This window comes from Alligator mississippiensis, chromosome 4 (assembly GCF_030867095.1).
Source record: "Alligator mississippiensis isolate rAllMis1 chromosome 4, rAllMis1, whole genome shotgun sequence".
Classification (NCBI taxonomy): domain Eukaryota; kingdom Metazoa; phylum Chordata; order Crocodylia; family Alligatoridae; genus Alligator; species Alligator mississippiensis.
Genome location: NC_081827.1, coordinates 114459060 through 114481737, shown reverse-complemented (window position 1 = coordinate 114481737; position 22678 = coordinate 114459060). Strand labels below are relative to the sequence as shown.

At 42.0% G+C, this 22678-nt stretch overlaps 1 protein-coding gene across 4 annotated transcripts in view; it reads right to left on the bottom strand.

Moving 5' to 3' along the window:
* Positions 1 to 22678, bottom strand: part of DENND5B (DENN domain containing 5B) — a 192078-nt gene that overhangs the window by 43956 nt on the left and 125444 nt on the right. For all 4 annotated transcript variants that reach the window (XM_019489453.2, XM_019489454.2, XM_019489455.2 and 1 more), the window contains 2 exons: positions 22186 to 22336; positions 1017 to 1110 (listed from right to left, as the gene is read on the bottom strand). In XM_019489453.2, the coding sequence (XP_019344998.2) occupies positions 1017 to 1110; positions 22186 to 22336 (245 nt within the window). The remainder of the gene's footprint in view (positions 1 to 1016; positions 1111 to 22185; positions 22337 to 22678) is intronic.

Sequence of the window (22678 nt, the reverse complement as noted above, 5' to 3'; positions counted from 1 at the left end):
GCAAAAGGAAAAAAGGAAAAAGTAAATACATGACAAAGCACTGAGAGAGTTATGTTGATACACAAGACAACATTTAGAACTGTATTTTTGTTGTCACATGAAAACTAGTAATAAACGTTTACAAATGCCATTTTGCTTTGTTTCTGTGAAAAGATGTTTGAACTAGAGTCTAAGAATAGCAATTTTGTTTTTTTAATGGCAGATGACAACACTGGTCAAGTTTAGTCAGTAACATTTGTAGCAAAACAGCACAAACGTTTTATTTTTGCTAATGATGAATTAAAAAATACAGATAAATAAAAATATGGAAATATATTTTTAAATGAAGGAGAAACTTAAAGAGACAGGAAGAAAAGCACAAGCAATTAAGGATTACAAGATGTGTGGGAGTTTTCAAGCTTTAGGCACAAGTAATAAAACAAACTCTTACTGTTTCAAATGAACTTTCTAATAAGGGTAGTAACCTATTCAATACACAACAATACAAAGCCTCTACAACAAATCCTGCCTCAGTCTTGAAACAGTCCCTTTATCTTAAGGTCTCTACAAAAGTTAAATGCATCATACTGGACTGAATCCTGCAACTGGCTTCACAAATGTAGAGACAGGATTGGGTTCCAGAGCAGCAAATAAGCATATGAAATACTGAACTAAATTGTGACCCTGTATTATAAACAGCTAAATAAGATAGAAAAATTAAATCGCAAGTCTGTTTTGTTTCCTTTCATTTGCACATTGCAGTATTTGCAATCATGAACTTTCAGGTATGGTAACAGTCCAACCAATATATACCAATTGCAAGTTCCTTTATAATTTTTTCCTTAAAAAACAATATCCCGTTACAATACTATGGAGATAATTTTGAATATTTTAAATGTGCTTTTGATACAAACATCTGCAATGTCCAGGAATCTAATAGTTACAAAGATGAATGCAAAACTTATGGCAGGTATAAATCAAGTTACATTCATGTTCTGGGTTCAGGTCTCCTGGTGCCAGCAGATAACACCACCTACCTCTCTCAAATCATTGTCCAGTCCAATATGTTCCGAATGTTGTCTGAGGCGATCTTTCCTACGTTGTGCTGTAGCACTTCGACTGGCCCACCGACTGAGAAATTAAAAGGGGAGGAAAAAGAAATAATGTAACACAGGAAATTGCATGGGAGTTTTTGTCAGTAGCTACAGAATCTCTCTAAGAACTGAGCCTCATAAAGCAAAAATATGTAACAACACTTGCAAACTGTCATAAATATTTTTGTTCAGGAATGTTTAATATCTCTGAAGGTGCAGGTCATGGTGCAAGACAAACTATGAGCCTGGGCTTGGGTTGGGGCCAGGTGGCAGACTGCCAAATGTTACTGCTAACTGGCTGACAGCACTGTCCAGGAGGAGTTAAGCTGGGGGAAATATATGGCTGTTCAGTCTCCCGTGAGCAACAATCTTGGTTGTTCCCGAGTTATTTTTTTTTCTGGAGCAGCCATTTTTGCTCTGGGAGAAAAAGCTTGAATGTCTATCCACTTTTGTTTGCTACTGGGAGAACAGCAATTCTCTCAGTAGAAACATGGGGCATTTTTACACGTGCTCCTGCCACAGCTCAGGGAGCTTTTAATTAGTGAGCCGTACTAATTAAAAGCACCTGGCACAGAGTCTGGTGCAGGTGCATTAGTGGTGTAGTGCACGTCAGTGTTGAGAAAATGGCAGCGACATGCTTTACACTAAAGCACATAGAATGTGTTTTAGTTCAAAGTGTACCTGGACTTGATGCAGCACCAGGCGTGTCAATTTATGTGGATTTCTAGTGCATCAGAGCAGACCTGCCGCATGTGTGTAAATGCCCTGAATGTCTGCCCATGGCCCTAATTAGAATTCTGGTCAGGAGCCACAATTAAGCTAGTTTTTAACCCACTCTTTTAGGGAGGGGAAGTGGGGAGGAAGACAACATATACTTACAGCATTTGAAAAAAAAATGAACTCCAAATGTTTAAGATGAGATGAATGTTTCCATGTATTATGGGTTACTTCCTAGACAGGATTCTGGCCAGCATCTCTACTAACTCTTTCATTTACAATAAATCAATATCATCTTGTAACTGTTTAATGCACTTCACACGTTTTACAAATCTTTACACTTTGAACCAATTACCTTTGGCCAAGAAAGTTCAGCCAAGGATAAAGAATCAATAACAATCAAAGCATGGCCAGGAAACAGAACATGACTGTTCTTTTTAAACCAAGTCTGTACAACTTAACCAAAAGGGTTGGAATACACTGTTCTTAAAGTCTTTTGGGATTGCAATACATTTTTCAGTTTGCTTATGTCACTATATATGACATATATATCTATAGGTATCTAATGAAGCATTAACCAAGTTTTTATTCTTTATTAGCAGTTTGGTAATTAAATCGGAAAATCATTGATATCCTGGTCTAACATGCTCAAGTATTACAGAAGAATACATACAAAGTAAAGCCATGTGGCTGTATCCATAGAATTTTTCCACAGAATGTTGTTTGTGGGAGCAGGGAGTTGTTTTTGGTTATCATATTTAAAAAATGTTGTTATTTTAAGGAAGCTTCTAACTTTCTAGCTACACCATCCTCTACTTAGTCATTTCCGCACATTTCTCTCTTGCATTCACACTGAAAGCAAAAAGTGCAACACAGCTTTCACACAGCAACACCCATGGGCGACTGCTGCCACCTTAGCCAGGATGGGCACGTGCCCCCCTGCGACCAGTCCCACCGACTGAAGGGGGGGGTTCCCCCATGAGCGATCCAAAAGCTGCTGCAGCGAGTGCAGCGATCAGCCAGTGCTTGCAGGGAGGGTACTGGCAGTCCTGCCTGCCCCCCTGCCCATCGCCTAAGCAGCGAACATGGCCGTCAGGGGGTGCACTGGTGCTCGCTGTGCACCCCCTATGCGTCACCACTGGCCACACCTTTCACTCACCTTTCCTTTCAAGCTATTTCTGAGAGGCCCTTTCTATCAAGGGAAACTGATCATAACAGCTTGTGTGAATGATGTTATTCTACAACAATCTAGTTTCCCACGTAGGCACTTTATGCCAGACTAGAATGGTCTGCCAGACCTGAGCTTTTAACACTTTTCTTTCCTCCCCTTTCTCCCCTCCCCTCTTTTTCTACCCTTTGTCTTCCTCATTTGCAGCCATTTCCTTTTTCACAGACAGCATTTTTTGTACCTTGTAAAACTACTACAGTAGAGTCTCCCTAATTTACCTCTGGCTTTTTTTCTCCCACTCCCTTCCATTTTCTACCTTTCGTTTTCCTAATTTCCACCTATTTACATTCTCACTGACATCCTGTCACACTTTTAGCTTCTTTCATTCCTTGGAGTCTCAGACCAGCAGAGACTCCCTATGCCTGAAGAACGGTGATTGCACCTGAAAGCTTGCACAGAACTTTTTTCCAACTACTCAGTTGGTCTGATAAAAAATATCACATCTACTCAAAGAACCTTGCCTGGCATGTCTATCCACCTGGACATTGCATTGTAGCAGAGAGCAATTCCAGAACAACAACTGTGGACTAGCTAATTGCACACATATTCTAGTCATTTTCCTCATGTAGACAAGCCTAGAACAACATGTCAGAGCCCATTAAAAGGTGGTAGACTGACAACTTTTGGAGATTTAGGTTTCTGTTTAAATGTACAACAAATACAGAAACAGTAGAGAGACTCCACGTTTCCTCAACTGAGGAGAAATTACCCAATTCTGGCATCATCTCAATAGGCCTCTAGCCTGGTATTAAAGGCACACGTAAGGATGACAGAGTAGGGTTTTTTATGCTAATTAAATTGTTACTCCCACATACTATAAATAGATAAGAAAGACATCTATGAGCAAGGGCTAATTAAAGCCAAATGCAGTGGTGCTTTCTGTGATGCTGACACCAAATGGATTACAAAATGGAGGGAAATTACTAACCCTGAAATTACTGGCCTGTCAGCACCTACATTACAAGATGGTTATGACTTTCCATTGCTTTGTTGCACAATGGACTTGCATCAGTGAATCAGTGGGCAAGCAGCTGTTTCCTCATTGCTAATCAATTGAGCCAGTTCCTCTCTCAAAATGAGCATTTCTATCTTTACTAGTTTCTAACTAAAAAAAAAATCAGTTCCCTGTAGATGAAATTTCTAGAGTTTCATGTTTCTGTAGATTAGTTAAGGTTTAAAGAAATTATGCTATCAGTTTTCTGATGACCTATGATAACTTGTCAAAGTAGCTAGATAGGTTTAAAGATGACTCAGACAGTTAAGAGTAGTACCCCACTTAGATACTGCAGTCTCTGCTTCTGTGGGCATCCTGTGCATTTTAGCAGTTATAGTTCTTTTGTATAATTTTACTCATTTGACTAAGCCAGGAGTTGTCAACCGAGAGTATGTGTACCCCTGGGAGTACTTGAACTGGTCCTAGAGGGTACGCGTGGGCAGGTGGGGATGGAGCGCCGCCGCCTCTCAAGAGCATGGCCAGGATGGGGTGAGGGCAGCGGCGCCCCTCTGTGGGGTGGGGAAGCTCGCACACTGTGGTCACTGCCACTACACACCAGCCCAGGGAACTTCCCCACTCCACAGAGGGGTGCTGCTGCCTTCACCCCAGCCTGGTGAGCTCCCCTGCCCTGCTTCTTGGAGCCTGTGGCGCTCCATCCCTGCCTGCCTGCACGCTGTCCCCACTTCCCTTCTGTGTGTCCAGCCACACGCCACCCCCACTCCCCACTCAGTATCTGGGTGCATGCTACCCTCTCCCCCCGCCAGCTTTTGGCCATGCACTACCCCCCGCCATTGTCCAGCTGCCAGGGGTACTTAGACTAAAAAAGGTTGAAAACCCTGGGACTAGGCGATTCCGAAACTTTCAGCTAGGACAACAGGACCCTTTCTCCCCTACCCAACTATAAATCATTCAGTGGTTGCCTACCCCTGGTCTGGGGCCTACCCTTGATGCTGTCATGGCACACCAGGAAGTTCTTGCTGCCTCACTCAGACTCTCTCTTGAGATGCTATACATCCTGGACACTGTCACACAGTTGGTTCTGACTTTGAAAACATCTTTTTTTTTCTCCCATCATTTGGCCTTCCCAATCAAGGTACGTGTAATTTGAGGGCATGTGGTATGCAAGAAAATATGCTACCAAATACGAAGAAATAAGAATTTGTTGTGAGCATTGCACAAACGAAGGAACCAGTGGTAATGAACTGAAAACAGTGAATGTGTTCTACTGCTTATGCTGCTTTTGCCTTGTATACTCCTTCACATCAAGCATGCATTTTCTTCATCATTCCTGCTGTTTCCAATAACTGCAAAAATGAACGTTTAGACATAGGGAGGGAACCAAAGCTGTGTTTGTAGCTCAGAATATATATAAATAGTTAAATCGGGTATAAAAGTATACAATTATCTTGAAAATGTATACCAATGCTTTTGCATAAGTAAACATTCATCATATTGAAGGTAAAGGTGCCTAAAGACAAACTCTGAAAGTAATTTTACTTTTGTTATCCTGTTCTGTTTCTTGATTTCTCTTTTTTTTGTTATACTTTTATTTGCAGAAGATTCTCAAAGTGTAAAATTGCCATAAGTCATTTATGTAAATACTGGCTTTGACTCTGAAGAATGATAGTGACTTACCCCAATCACATGCTATATATTTTAAGATTTCCAAAAGAGTGTCAAAACACTTAAGTCACTAATATATTCCTGTGTGGAGTAAGCGCTTGCTACTCCATTTCCGTTAGCATGTTCCTTTTGTTACCAGGAGACTTAGGGTAATGTTACTTTTAAAAATCACAGTATTTGAGCTAGAGTAATATACTGCTTGCTAATTCCACATAGGTTAGTTTCATCTACATTTAATTCTTTGTCTGTCTTTATTAGAGGTAGGGAAGTTTTTTCCTCTTCCCAGAAAGACAGTATAGACTCTATTTTTAAAGTGTGAAGCTCATCAGAAAGTCAGGGGTCTTGTAGGATACAACTAGTAATGAAGTAAGGCATTTCTGTTGTACCAAAATGTGCAGTGTCCTGACTTCATGAATACAGAAAGGATCAAACAACCAGCGATAGCTTCCGGCTTACAGCACCACACTGCAGTGCCCACTTTCTAAGCCACACACCCATAATGATTCTGGCTGTCAGGCTTCCTTCTCTGTCCGTTTTTAAGCTCTGTCTCTGCTTCTTCATCTGAGCAGTCTCTTCTATTCTTAACTGTACCTGTGCAATACCCAGTAAAACTCCTCTGCCAAATAATTCAAATGCCTGAATACATTGTGAGAAGGCAAGAGAAAAGTGGGGCCATTTCAGTGTAGGAGCCAGAGAAAGATTTTTTGCTTAACATGGAAATCGTAGGAGAAAGCCCTGAAAGGAAACCAATTGAGAAGCCAAGTCCCTGAGAGGGAAAAGTAAATTCACTACTCTACACTTAAAATATACTAAATTAGTACACATTGTGGGAGGGGAAGAATGTCCTTTAACCTTCACCCCCCCCCCCCCAAAAAACCCCCAACCCCCCCAAAAACAAAACAAACCCCATTCATTTCTGGAGTGATAGATTTCTATAAATCAGGGGTATCATACAATTGAGCCACAGAGGTAGGTCATCTGGCCTGCGATCTCTTTCCAAGGCTTCTCACTATCATATCAGAGCCCTGGTGAGGAAAGGTGCACCAGAATGGAGGAGTGGGAGCAGGAGTAGCTCACTTGTGGGGGTCATGTCACAGTAGCTAGTCAGCCTAATGCTGCTGTTGGTGGAGGTGTTGGTGTGGCCCCTACTGTGACTGCCACTGTATTTAGCATTTCCCATTATCACTGGCCACAGGAATCAGTGGCACTCAGCAACAGGTGTGAGCAGCAGCAATGGCTGAAGTAGGAGGGCTTGACAGGGCCAATACACATGGCAGCTGCTGTCTTCATCCCCTGGTTAATGGCTGTGCCATCACTTCCACCCATAGCAATGGCTATTCCTAATATCAGGACACTGGCCCAGGGCACAAACCCTGGTCCCCACCACTGCAATCAGAGCCCTGGTTGTTGCTTATGCTTTGGCCATGTTGGTGGGCCATTTTGCTAGCAGTTGGCAGCCCCAGCAGCATCATGAGCAGAGTCTACCACAGTCAGAACAGGTGTGTCCTGCTTCCTGAAAAGCAGGAAATATGGCCCACCAATCAATTTGTTTGACACCTCTGCTATAAACCAGTCAACTTTGGTAGGCCAGAAATCAGCCTACTGTGATAGTGCTCTCATACATAATGACTGATGTTCTGTACTAAAGACATATATACTTTTTCCCTTTTCTACAGAATCGTGCTGCTGTGGGAGAAGGATGTCAGTAGTAGTTAGACACGACTTGTGGTTGGTTATGGGGTGCATACTGTAGCATACACATCATAAGCTTGACACACACAAACACAGGGTGTATCTGCATCTAAAACTGGCTTCATCAAGCTGCACATTTATTTAAACACCCTCTCAAACCCAGAGGATTGCATCCAGGGGACTGGACTAGAAAGGAGAAGAAGAGTATGTTTACCTACAGGATGAAAGGAAGCCCCTTACAGATACAGCAGCTGCCAGGATGGATTGTTTTTTGCTTTCTGAGGCATCAAACCTTGATAGCCTGCCTTTTACCAGCCAGACACATGCTTCAAAGAGTGTCTTGGGAGATTACATAAAAAAGAGCTCAATCACTGTGCCATAAAATTGGTGATCATTGATTGGTTCTTCAGGTTTTTATATTAATGAAACCAGGAGTCTTATTATACCTTCAGAACAAACATACACTTATGGTATGTGCGTGTACATTACGTATATGCAAACAATCCTGCAATCTATCTGCTTGGGTTTTTATGCATTGTTAAAATATCACCAAAAAAGCCAAAACCAAAATCAATATGCTGTAATATATATTGTTTAAGTGACAATTTAGGATTGGGAGGTGTCTTCAGTATTAAATGTTTATATTTAACTTTCCACAGCAGCGGGAGATGAAGTACTTTTCAAGAGAGAACAGGCTGGGTCCCACTCTCCACCCCCTTTTTTTTTTTAGTGTTCTGTTAACAGGAAATCTTTTAAACTGCTGATAGGGAGAAAAAAAATGAAAATGACTTGCAGCCAAGGCATCCTGTACTGCTTCATGTCAGATTATATAAATAGAAGTGGCTTGGAATGGTGACACCCAAAACCAGCCAATGCTGCAGGAAGTGGCAAAAGCAATTCCCCATGTAGCACTTGTCTCAGAAGTGCCCCCACGTGGTTCATAAGCTGTGCACTTCAAGATGAGGCCTTTTATAAAGTGATAGAAATGCCACATGGGATAAACTTAATAAATAAATACTGCTAGGGGGGCACTGTAGGCTGTGCATGCCTGCAATTTTCACATCAGCTTTCATCCCCCACAGGTGACATTTTACAAGTTGTTTTATGACTACATAAAACTTGCTATTTCTGAGTACAGAAACCAGGAGGTTTCTGTACTCAGAAACCCATCCTTATTAGTCTTGGACTGGAACTGAACAAAGGACCAAGAAATAAAAGGATTAAGTAGTGGATTTTAGCAAGGCGGGGGATTAATGCATAGGCCTGTGGGGCCTGGGCCCAGGGGTCCCTGCTAATAAAGGGTTCCCTGGGAAAAATGAAGAGGGAAAGCTAACTGTGCCTGCCAGGTACGAGCTGCACAGTGGCCAGTTTGCCCACTAACCAACCCAGCCACAGTCCCGGAGCCATGGAGTGGGAGCTGAGGCTGGGCACGCAATTGATCCACTTGTTGCAGAGAGAGAATCGCAGCCAAGCATCTGCTGGAGTAAGGAGCTGGGAGCAGCTGCCAGGGTTTGGCTTCCTAAGGTACCTAGGAGATATGAGGCAGCACCCATACCTGACGCAGAGACTCTTATCCCAAAAGTGACAAAGCCAGGAGGAAGGAAAGGCTGGAAGAGGCTGTGCAGTTCCCTGGCTGGGGGACCAGCCCCTCTCAGCAGAGCTGTTGGACCTCAGAGCTAGGGAGTGGCTGAATCTGAGGAGTAGGTAGACCAGAAGCCTTCAGCAAGGTGGGAAAAGTGATGCTGGGCCAGTGCCTCAGCAGCCTACTCACTTCCTGTCCAGCACAATCCCAATCCTGGGGCTGCAGGCAGGTGCTGGGAGCAGCTGCGGGTGCAGAGTCAGAGGCTGGCCCCACAGACCCAGAGGCTGCTCCATGGACCAGAGCAGCCCTCAGGGTTGTCCTCCAAACTCACAGCCCTCAAAGCTCAGAAGCTTCTCTCAAAGTTTGGAAGAAACTGATCATTTAAAAGGTATGACATGTTCTCATGAGATTTTATGTTTGTATTTTCACGTTTGGATTATATAATTATGTGATAATAGCATTAAAACACAGGTGGAATGGGTATATAAACAAGAGAGATTTATAGTATTTGAAGTTTAGCCCATGTTAAATGTTTCATGAATGATAAAAAAAATTGAGATGTATTTTGTAGGCCCACTGCTTCATTTTAATTGCAAGAATCACTAGCAGTATTCTTAGACTTGTACTTGAGGCTATCGGTGTGGTCTGTATTTTTCTTGTAGTAGTTTACCATACTGTAGGTACAATGTAAAATGCATATTTAAAAAAAAAAATAGTAAAACAAGAGTCTATACCCAACCACTAAACTAAAACATCATTCTTTTTGTGTTATTATACATTTATGGCGATCCCATGCAGTCGAATCATTTTCCTACGGCAGCTGTTTTATTCAGGTTTTGTGTGTAGCAAAATTGAGTAGTTAATTTTGACATTGCGTGTTGTGCTTTATTTATTAATGCACTGTGTAAACATTTAACAGGTCTATTCATTAATGCTTTTTGATACATTAATGTTTTTTGATCAATAGAGAACACACTTTATGATGCATTAGCAGATGCATAATGAACAGGTCCAGAGAGGTGATGCCTCCCCCCTCTATGTGGCCGCAGCTGGAGTACTGCATCCAGTTCTGGGTGCCGCACTTCAGGAGGGATGCGGAGAATCTTGAGAGGGTTCAGAGAAGGGCCACTCGTATAATCAGAGGCCTGCAGGCAAGGCCCTACAAGGAGAGACTGAGGGACCTAGATCTCTTCAGCTTCGCAAGATAAGGCTGAGAGGTGATCTTGTGACTGCCTATAAATTCATCAGGGGAGGGAAGCAGGGAAAAGGTGATGCTCTATTTCAGGGGTAGGCAACGTTTTTTGGCCAGAGTGCTGAAAAAACCACAACGTCTACCTTGGAAGGTGCCGGAGTGCCAACATGCCAGAGCCTGAAGTAGCTGTTTGCAGCCTCCTGGCTGCAGCCGGCCCAAGGAGCCCAGTCTGCTTGTAGCAGGGCTTGCAGCCTCCCAGCCACCTGCAGGGAGCACCCTAGGCTCCGTGGCTGGCAGCAGCTGTTTAGAGTCTGAGTTGGCAGTGGCATGCCAAGCAAAATGGCCTTGCATGCCATGCTCATCATGCGTGCCAGGGGTTGCTGACCCCTGCTCTATTTACTAGGGCCCCCCGGAGTAACTAGGAACAATGGCCACAAATTGATGGAGAGCAGATTTAGGTTGGACATTAGAAAGAACTTCTTCACAGTAAAGGTTGCCAGAATCTGGAATGGGCTTCCAAGGGAGGTGGTACTCTCCCCTACTTTGGGGGTCTTCAAGAGGAGACTGGACAAGCACCAAGCTGGGGTCATCTGACCCCAGCGCTCTTTCTTGCCCAGGGTAGGGTGTTGGACTTGATAACCTACAGAGGTCCCTTCCAACTGTAACATCTATGACTCTAGTTCCTCTCTTCAGATTCACTTTCAATTACACATGGCGAGAGCAAGTTAAATTCTACTTTTAATGAAAACTATTTGAACAGATATTACTGAAATGCTTAACAGGCCTGTGGCACTTATTGTATTGCCTTTACTAAAATTTAATATAAAGGGTTACTATTTATTATCTGTATGTCTCAAACAAGATTTGCATTTTGTGCTGATGGGCCATTACTGCTTTTAACTTGGGTACAGTGAAGCGATCTTCTATGGGGGGAGAAGGAGAGCAAAAGGGAGAAGGGGGGGAGAAAGAGAGAAGCGGTGGGGAAGAGAGGTTGCTTAGGTTGTTATTTAAAAGAGCTTTATGAAGGCTTCAAGTAGATTCTATCTTGGGTAATATCTTGGGTATTCAGCAATATATAGAAAACATGGCCTCTGCCCCTCCTTTTACAGAAACTAGATACAGGGTAACACTCTGCATTCACACTAAAATTCATAAATTTGGTTAGCTATGTTACTTTGATGTCAAGCAGAAGGTATGCAACCTCATTAATCTATACGGCACTCCTCAGAAAATGCCGGCTCTTAGTTTTCACGCATTTTTGACTATGGAAAAAATAGAGCAATTCTGTTGTAAAGAACTCAGAAAGACCACAGCAGGTCAATGTTTTGACGCTACGGATTCTTATTTGAAATTTCTGGGTTAATCTTGTGAATCATGTAGGTATCTGCACATTGTTCATATTGAGGTGCTCCCTTATAGAATCTCACAGCAATCCAAGATAACATGACACTGGTTAGAATCATAAGACTAACCAGTTTGGAGAAGCATGAAGTTTTGTAGGCAACAGCTTACTTCATCAGATGATAGAATAATATCCAATTTTCTTACAACCATGAACTGATCCGAAATATCTGTGTCAGGTGAATAGGTACGGAATATTCATGTTTAATAGAAAATGAGGCACTGAGGGTGTAGCACCAGGCCTAGAGAGATCTGTGTTAAAGCACTGGTTTATACCTCAGTAAATAAATGTTGTCAGTAATACAGAAGAGAGAAGGTAGACACATAAGCATGCTTGCAGAAATGGTATGAGTATGAATAGACTCAATGGGGGGGAGGTGATAGAAAAATAAGAGAAAGAAAAGAAATACACAAGGAAAGGGGAGAGGGTGAATATATGCAAGACTGAATAATCTTCTCCCACTCCTGAAGAAGCCCCAATCATTTGTAGGCACTTGCTGCTCATTCTGCATATTGCCAAGGCCCTAAAGCATTTCCAGCTATGATGTGCAATCAATGTTTTCCATGGAAATATTTAATTTAATTTATCAAGGTTCATGTTATAAATGAAGCTACAAGATAATTAAATAAGCTTTCTATTTTCAAGCTAATTGATTGTTTTACTTTGATACTATAAGCATATTTGATTAATTAAAATTTAAAAGGGTTAACTAATCAAGTACCACAAATCATTTACATAGTCATGTTTATTTTATTATTATTATTATAATCCCTTCACCATGTGATGGCTAAAAAGGTGGTAAAAATCCCATTTTTTTGAAAACTGGTACTCTACCTGAAAAAAGTATAACATTTCTGCACAGGGAGGGATCATGCAGTCATTCAGTGGTTGGCATGGGGGAACATGGCTCAGGGAATGCAAATTGTATCGTCGCTCTAAGACCCTGAATTAGTCATTTAACAAATTTACTACCTTCTACTGTAGAGAACTTCCAAAAAAGTCCATCCATTCCATGGGATCATAAAAATAATTTAATTTTATGGGGCACTGCCACCCTTCTAGTTTCTCCATCTGAATTCTCATCCTGTACATAGATGAAATGCAGAGGAGCATGGAAACTAAATTTAGAGGTGTTCTTGATATTGGCCTTTTCCCCCAGTAAAGATAATTGGTGGATTTGGGGTAGCCTTTAGCTTAGCCACCAGCTTATGATAGTGTGTGCAGAATCTTGGAAATTTTCTTTTCCAATGAAATGAGTAAAAAAGGAAATGAATACCTCCTAATTCAACATTAGTCCTTCCAGTCCATACCAAACACTGATTCTCTTAGCTAAATGAAGGCTTAACACAAAAAATAGAGAACTTAACAAGAGAAATACAAAAACAATGTTTACAAGTAAAAGAAGAGATGGATAAGTTGCATCCTTCTCAAATACATGGGTACCAGAAGATTGCCAACACTGTCTTTTGAAAAAGCTGCCTAGGTTATTTTGGGCAAGTAGCCTTTCTACAGTAGTGAACTAGTGATGGGCACCAGCCCTAAGTGCTGACTTTGAAGGGGTGCAAGAATGGCAGCTGCTGCTCCAGCCACTGCTGTTGCTGCTGCCCAGAGCATACAAACAGCTTTTTACACCTCTGACTATCTACAAAAGGATACCAATATAATAAATACTCTGAATCAAAAATACATCTTGAAGTCAAACAGCAAAAGTCACTTCTGTCTCAGAGTTGGCCGGGGGGCAGGGGAGCAGAAATGGGACAGAAAGGAAGGAAGACACTGTAGAGAATTCGAAATAGATATCATTCTAATATAATAAAAGGCTTAGTCTATCTGTCTGTCTGTGTCTGTCCATAATGCTTCTGGCCAACTGTGCATGCACTGCCAAGAGGGTAGGCAGTGACTGGCTGGGTGGTCTGGGCTGTGTGGGCCCAAGTTTGCGCCACTGCAGGGGAAGTTTGGCAGTGGCGGAATATGCCCCAGCCAGATGAGCAACGGGGCTTCCCCCCAACTTCCATGCCTGAGATCATGATGGCAGCACACCTTGCCACCCAGCCTGGATGCCCCCGCCCCCAAGAACAGTTGGCAGGGAGGAGAAGGCAGCGGGCAGGGAGGGAGGGAGGGGAGTGGGGAGGCAGGTGGATGCGGGCCAGAAGGACCCGAAGCAGCAGGGGTGGGGTGGGGTGTGGGGGTAGAGCGGGGTTGGACCTGACGAGGTGAGAGGGAGGTGGAGGGTGGGGGTGGAGCAGGGCCAGTCAAGGAGCAGCGAAGGGGAAGGCGGGCGCAGGGCTCCATCCCCGCTGGCACCTCCCCAGTCATTCTTTATGGGCAATTTGCTAGTTATAAATATAAAAGTTCCAAACTGCTCTTTACTGCTTTGCCTATAAAAACACAATGGTTGGGCTACTGGTGTGCTGATGCCACTACCCACTACACTTACCAACACTATCTCATGGTTTCTTTGCAGAGTTAATTCACAGTACTCAGACTGTAAACTCTTTGGGGCAGGGATCATCTTTGAGTTGTGTGTGCACAGTTCTGAGCGTGAAGAGATCCTGGCCCATGTGAGGGGTTCCTAGGTGTTACTCCAATACAAATAATAGTAACTCTGTTCCCACTAAACAAAGCAAGGGAAGAGAATGTCAATACTTCTACACCTAAAATAAAGAATGAGTCAATCGGAATCAATCCAGATTTATTTTTAGAGCAACTGTTGATGAGCAAAATGGTTGGTTTCTTGGTTAGTGTTTACTTTAGCTAAGCGCTATCCAACTGGTGGGCCTGTGCGCTGCATGAGGTCCACAAGGGTGCCAACATACGGCCCCTGCAGTCACCTCTCCCACTGCCACCTGATGGGGGAGGACCTAAGATGAAGCCATGTACTTCCCATGGAGCCTGCATAGTAGTGTAGGGATCCTTGTCACAAACCCATACAAGAAGTATCCCAGAGTCCCACATTTCCCACAGCTTGCCCTGGGGTAACTCCTTATCCCTGCAAACTTGAGCTCCAATACCTTTATACCAGACCTCAGATGCAGCAGGAAAATCTCTGCCAGCCCCCCCCCCCCACTTTGGGTTGTAGAAGAAAGTTTAGGTCCCCTTTTCAGCAGAATGGGTAAGCCTGTAATATCACTTGCCCAGAGATCACTCTCTGCCACAGACAATCAGTGAGGCAAAACCATAAAAGGATTTATTATATAGAAGAAAAAAAAAAGCTATACAAGAAATATGACTTTAGGTTTGTAGATAGAAAAAAACCCAACAACTACAGTTTCTTCCTCTCTCACCTGGCTACACTCTAGCCTTCTTGAGAGTCCTGCCAGTGTTTTTAAGGATCAGTTTTTCTGCTGATTCTATCAGCCCTGATTGCTGGGGCCCCAGACTCCTCTCCAGCTGGGAAAAATCCGAAAACCCTGGCCATTTTACAAACAGCCCTCATAATAACTCTAAGCTTTCCCACCCATCAGAATTGTCAGTTCCTCAACAAGGCTCCAAATCCTTCAGAAATTTCTCCGCCTGGGACACCTGGCATTCCTCTGGCTGACGGGGCATTTCTCTCAGATGGCTTTGCTATAGAGGAGTTATTTTCCCCATTACAGGCAGACAATATCTTGGGTGCCCAACCCAATGATGTCTCTTGCCTATGTCTGGGGGTGGCAATTGTCCTTAAGTATGCATCCCGCAGATGCTTGGCTAAACCATGTCCCAAACCATAAAGATATACAGACAGTGTAATATGATCTATACAATGATAAAAGCAACATACATGGATACGGCATAACACTAGCTTTCCAACAAGACCACACATGCCATATTAATGAAATAAATAAATAAATAATTTCATGACCCCCTACAGACCCTCAGATTATTGTGGGATTTGTGATACTCCAGTTCACCCCACAGCATATGGCCAGCCCCCAGCTCCACTGAAGATGGACAGCCATGCTCTAACTCAAACCCTGGAAAATCATTCCCTTCCAACCTTTAAGCCCTATCATCATGGAAGTTTGTACCAGGTTCAGTCAAATCCCGTAAAAGTGTGCATTTGGCAAGGCTTTACAATAGCCTGCAACCCAACTATTCAGTTATGTACTGCTGGAAAAGCAGTAAGAAACTATGTCTATAAACATTTGGATATATTAGTTCACATCTTGATGCACAGATTTAGTTTTGTATAAAAGTATAATCTTCTCCCTTTTGTAGGCAGTCCTCTGCTCTGGCAGGGTCAGAGGTGTGCATGTGGTCCCAGAGCAAACTGGGGGATATTCCTGCCCAGTGTGTGGCTTCAAGTCAGAGTGCTAGCTGGACAAATAAAAAGTTCTGTGCCTATGACAGACGAGGACAAAAAAATGGGAAATTGTGGATAGGCTTACGGACATCAGATCCCACAGCAATGAGCTACTGAGATGGGAAGGTTGGAAATTGGGAGTGGAATGAAAAATAAATTATCTTAGAGATATGAAAAGGAAAAGGTATGGGAAGCAATAACCAGATTGTACTGCTGGTCAAAAAGGGAGTGGTGGATGTATCCCATTAATATAAGCCTCACAGATCATGTCTGGGGAGAAAAAAGAATGTGGCAAAGGAGGAGGCTGCTAAGTATACATGGAGCTCAGCCACCATTTGAACATGCTGTTTAGCAGTTAGTATTCTGATAACCGTGAACTGCAATTAGCATTTGTTTCTAGTTACGTTGCTCCCAGGGTCACTTGATGGCACTGATCTCAACTTCACCTCACTGTTTCTTGCCGACTGAAGAAAAAAAAAAAAAGGTCGCTTTTTCTTTCCCAGATGGCACTTCGGCTAGTTGCAGATTTTTGGGCAACAGGATGTTCTGAGATCATAAATATTTTCAAAGATGCCAGCACACAAAATGAATACCCTGCTGTTAAAAATGATGAACAAAATTCTGGCTAATTTTCTACACTACATTTTACCACTGTTTTTAGTTGGCATGTAGCCACACAGCCAGCAAGTGTGGCACAAGCTTAAATTTACCAGTACAGAGTGGCTTTTGAATTAAGATAACTTTTAACTGAACTTTTTGCTGTTGTTACTATGCAGTTAGGAATCTGAATGTAGGAGGGTATTGTTCTTTTGTATTTTTGTTATCTCCTTGCAAATGCTTGGACCAATTTTGCAACAGCAAGTAAAGAGCTTAGTTTGGAAACAAAACAAAACAAAAACATATCAAGTCCTGATTGAAGTTTTGTTTTGTGTTTGTTTGTTTTGGGGGGGAGGGGGGAGAAGGGGAGAAGGAAGGACAGAAAAGGAGGAAGGAGGTCCCCAAAGAGAGGAATAAAAAACATCTTCACTCAGCAGAGAACTACTGACAGCAGTAGGCTAATCAAGTATAATGTATGCAGTGCAGAAAAGTAGACTAGGGGATAGGATGAACCCATGTAAACTCAAGGACAGCTCAAGATCCATGTAGATTGGTGGTTTCTGAACCTTGCTATACTCTACACATCCCTCAGAAGATGCCAGCTCTTAAGTTTTCACTCATTTTTTGATTACAGAAAAGTTAGAGCAATTTTTCTGTTGCAAAGAACTCAGAAAGGCCACAAACAAGTTAGAACACTTTTAACACTATGGATTCCTATTTGAAATCTTTAGGTTTATCTTGTGAACCATACTGGCACATCTAACAGTTCTAACTTGTAACAAAGATCTCAAGGCACCCCAGAGTGCCATGGCACTAGCTGAAAGTCACAAATGTAGAGTGTATTATGTCAGGAAGGTTACATACTATATTACCTGAAAGTTTTCCAGTCAGTCAGTCAGTCATCTTGTATTTAGGTATAAAATCTCTAAGGCCATGTAAAGACATTCAGTTTCTTCTGGGAGAGTCATTGGTCTCCGAGGAGGAACCATGAGTGTACAGAAATCCAGGATTTTTCTCCCAGAGCAAAAATGGCTACTCCAGGAGAAAAATAACTTGGGAACAAGGATTACTTTTTCTGGGAGAGCAAATATCCGTACACATTCTCTTTTGGAAGAAGTCACACCACAGTCCTGGAGCACCCCAGGATACTTTGCTCCGCCTCCTACCCCTCAAGAGTGCGTTGCTCACTGGACTCTGCTGCTCCTGCCAAACAGAGAACAGAACATGCTCCATATTGTGTTGCAGGGAGACACAGACAGTCTGGGCCAGACAATCAGGATGGCAGCAGTGCATAGGGCAGCCCTATCTCTGGGCAGTCTGCAGAGGACCTTGAGATGTGTATCGCACAGGGTCGTCCTGGCTGCACAGCATCAGTACTGCAAGCTCTCTGCTCTTCATGGGATCAGCATTCAATATGTGTATGTAGCCTAGTTATATTTCCTGCATATATTTGGCCAATCTACAATTTATGTGAAGGGAAAGGCAACAGAAAGACTAGTCCTTTTGTCTACAAGTTCAATTTACTATTTTTTTTTTTTTAATAACATTTGAAGATCTACGTTTGCCACGCTCTTTGTCACCACTTCGTGGTCAGCAAACATGGTTTCAGCTTTAGAAGTTCTGAAATGAAAATACTTTGCTATTTACAATCTTTAGACCTGATACAAGCTTATTTAACACCCAAGGAGTAAAAATACTTTCTAAAGGGAACTACTGATCCTCAGGAAGTATCTTTGAGAGGTTTAGAAAAACCTAGGATTATTTTTGTGTTTACTGACTAATCTGCTAGCAGTATATATTTGAGCAAAAGTATGTATAATATGCTGAGCAGGTTGGGAAGTTTTAAAAACTCTTACTGCTGGCTTAGCTGATCTGGGGTAACTGTTTGTGCCACAAAGCAAACAGACAGCTTAACGCAACATTTCCAAAAACCTGAGAACATGTCCAGTGAGTAACCAATGCAAATCTCTGTCTGAGTTTGCAGAGAGGCTCCAATGATAGCTAGAATATGCACATCATCTTTTAGAAGTGCTCAGTCAGAAGCCAATCATGCTAGTTACTGTTCAAAGCATGCAAGCAAAAAACAGAAGTAACATCTAACGAAGATGTATTCTAGTACTTCCCAAACTGAGAGGAGCAATAAGGACTAGCTAGGACTAGAAGTGAGGAAAGACGCATGATGTGCAAGCCTTTAACATCACACTGTGGGGGTAGAGTATGTGTACACATGCACATGTGCACTGGTTTCCTGAAGGCGGGTGGGGAGGGGTACCTGCTTTCAAAAGATTGCGATACTGGCTTTTTGCTTTATGGGGAGGCCATGTCAGAAGAAGGCAAAATAAAGTATTACGCCTGAATTATATTCACAGATTTTTAAGGCTTTAAGAGTTCACTGTGATAATCTGTTCCGACCTTACGTATAGCAAAGGCCATAGGACTTTCCTAAATTAATTCTTGTTTTAATCTAATAGCTGTGGATAAACTGCAGCATGTCCTTTAAAAAAAAACACCCAATCTGGATTTAAAAGTTTCCAGAGATGAGGAACCCATCACAACCCTTGGTATGATGTCCCCATAATCAGAAGTCTCACTGTTTAAAAACTGGCACCTTATTTATAATCTAAATATATCTAATTTGAACATTTCATCACTAGTTCTTTTTACACTTTGCTATGCTAGACTGAGGAGCCTTCCATTTCCTAGTTTTCAATTTAATTCCACTCCCCACCAACCCTGTAAATCAGGGGTAGGCTATCTCTGGCATGCAAGCCAGAGTGCGGCACGTGAAGGCACTTTGTTTAGCACGCATGCCTTGGGGTGGATGGTGGGCAAGTGGCTACAGCTGTGCTGCCACGACAAGGATTGGGCCCCTTGCAGCTCCCCCAGTGTTCACCCCTGGCACACCAACATCTTACAAGTTGAGGTTGCAGATGTTTTTGGCACTTTGCCCAAAAACGTTGCCATCCCCTGCTCTAGGTCAATCTGGTTCAATTGCTTTTAGTTTTGTGAAACTGGCTTTCTTAGTGTGCTAAATGTTTGTTTTTACTGATATAGATACATAAGTGCATGTACTAGTGTGCATAGATCTATCTAGCGATTCCCTGCACCTCCTCTGCACACACTTCTTCTTTGTTAATACACATAAATATACAATGGTTTGGACATCATGCTTATTATACGCAAAGAGGTGAAAGTAATTTGATTACACTAAATAACCACTCATTTTTAATTTAGTGATCTATTTTTTATCAGGCAATATTCTGCCCCTTCCTCTCTTCTTCTGAAAAAAAAAAAAAGTCAAGTCTGACACAGCACTTTGGAATTCTAAAATTGTCATCTATATTTTAAAAAAATTCTGAGGATGTTTCAGTACTAGTGATTCCTGGTTTGGTGCTTCAGCTGCTCCTCCTCCTGTTCTCCAGTGTGGTTTGGTACAGAGTAGAGGCAGAAACAGGAACTCAACTCAGACATAGACCCAACTGGGCCACACTGCATCTCTGTTTGGATACCACAACAGTGAACATAGTTTATTTAAAAAGGTGTACAGACTGATTTTCAAAGACAAGATACTCCTTAGCTAACAGCTCTGCATCTCAAAAAATAAATTATTTCTAATTGAAAGTCCAACACATTTTTAAATTTAAAAGTTCCAAAAAAGATGGCCGCAAATTCAAGTTCATGCTAATATTTTTTAGGTGGCATCCATTTTGAATCCTCAGTTGCTCAGAGAGTTGGTGACAAACTGAATTCTATTTAAAATGAAAAAAACTGAAAGAAAAATTATGTCTAAAATAGGTTCTTGGGAAATTGGTACATTTGATTTTTTTTAGATAAAAACTGAACATTTTCAATGAAATTTTTTTAAATAGATTTTTAAAAGTTACCATGGCAAAGTTTCCTTTTGCAATCAGCTCTTACTGACAGTTAAAAAGGCAAAGATTTTTGTGGGTAGAATCTTTTATAGGTGGGAGAGACAGATGAGTTTTCAGGTACTCCCTGATGCATGAGACCTGAGAAAGGGTACAGTGGTACAGCGGTACCCTAAAAGTTTCTCTATGTCCCTCCCAACTATTGAGTTAGTCCAATAAAAGATATTGCTCACAAACATTTGTAACCATAAAAAAAAGTGGCACAACATCACCCCAACACTGTGATTAAATATTGATTCATTCTAGGTAGACAATAATTTGTTGTCTATTTAGGTATCCAACACAAACAGGAAACTGATGCATCTAAAAGGGAGGCATCAGGAGGTCAACACCAGTAAAGTCAACTACATTGCGACATTAAATGCATTAACAAATCACCTCTGTGACAATGTTTTTCTGCCTTTCAAGTAAATAATCCTTTATCTGATGTTTTACAAAAGCAAACAGACACTATGCTGGAAATTCACAACAAAATCAAAGGCAATCCTGGTTCTTTTCTCCAAAACCTTGCGGGATCACACATTTTGAAGCAAGTAAAACGTTTTTCAAGCAGAAAAATCAAATTTAAGGTACTCTGGAAGCTGTTGTGTGATATACAGCTACAGACTCATCAGGCTACCATATACCCACATTCATGGGTCTTATCTATGATTTCAGTGCTTTGACTTCACCTATCAAGTAGGATCAGGGGTCAGCAACCCCTGGCGCAGGTGCTGAGCATGGCACACAAGGCCATTTTGCTCGGCACACCACCACCAGCCCGGGCTGTAAGCAGCTGCTGCCAGCCACAGAGCCCAGGCTGCTCCCAGCGGGCGGCTGGGAGGCTGCAAGCTGTGATGCAAGCAGACCAGGCTCCGTGGGCCGGCTGCAGATAGAAGGCTGCAAACAGCTGCTCTGGACTCCGGCGTGTTGGCACTCTGGCACCTTCCAAGGTAGACATTGTGTTTTTTTCAGCACTCTGGCCAAAAAACATTGCCCACCCCTGGACTAGGTGATAAAGGGTTGAGCAGGGCAAAATGCAATCTGTTAGATCACTCATTGCCTTACACCAGCTGTTGTCACTGAAATTATTCTTAAATTCACAAATCATACTACACATGTACATTTAACAATATCTTTCAACTACCAAGCCTTCTGGATTTTACAATATATTGCTACCAGTGGCAGAATTCTTATTATTACGAAACAAAAACACAAGTTTTCCTACCAAAATAAGTTACACAACAGAAGAAAATCAAAGCAAACTCCAGGACTTGATGCAGATTCAAGTAAATGGCCCAATCATGGGCAAACATGCTTCGCAATCTCCTCAAGTTATTCTCTACTAGTTTAGGAAGTGAGACAACTAAACAAGTATAGTTTTTTTTTTTTGCTGAACATGTGTCCATAACAAGCAGCATAGGAAGGATTTGACTAATGCTGTTCTGAAGGATGATACCAAATTTTCAAAATGAGATGGATGTGTGTTAGAATGTCATTTAAGAATCTGAAGTGCTGTTTGAAAATTGAAAGGATTGCATGACCTTAGCTCTGTCCAGGAGAGGGAATGGCACCTCAGAGCAAGAACAAAACAAAAAAAATAAAGATAGAGAGCATGAGGGGAAACAATAAGTATATGACTGAACCAAACAAAATGGCCATGGTGGAACTGGTGCCAAAACTAGAATTAGGCAGAGATTAAAAAGATGCATAAAAATATTTTACTTGCAAACTCCAGAGTTGTTATTTCCCAGATAGAAAGAATGGAAAGTATTGCCCCTATTTCACTGAACTGGACAAAAATACCTAGGATCTCTGACTTCTGCCCATGGGAGTGGATCTATCATAGTAGAAACCTGTTTGGAAGTCTACAAAATAAAGAGGGTGCTTACTTGTTATTTGTTGGTCCTGTTGCCAGCACATCTGACTGCAGCTTTGGGAAGAACCCCTGTTCATATCTGCCCTGACCAATCTTCATGTCAAGTAAGTGGGGGTGGATAGCAGTGTGATCAATCTTCATTAGTCGCTGTTCAATGGACTGGGCTGCAAATTATAGTCATACATGAATAATCAATTCAGTGGGCTAAAATAAGCATCTCTACAAAGGAAGGTTTAACTATGCTGCAATTTGCTGTAATTTATCTAATGAATTAACTGACTGTGTTAGAAAGTTACTGTGTGCTTAAATAGTGATGCAGAAAAACTGCCCTACATCTTGAGGAAGCGCAGAAACATTTTCATTTTCCTAGCTCCATGTACTCAATGTCAGTCTTTCCCAGCTGAACGTACAGGACTACTCAAAGGAAAAGGAGTTGCTATAGCAAGTGATGAGAGGAACACATTCTCATAGAGTCACAGCATCCTTTGCTTGCAGTACTCTTAAGT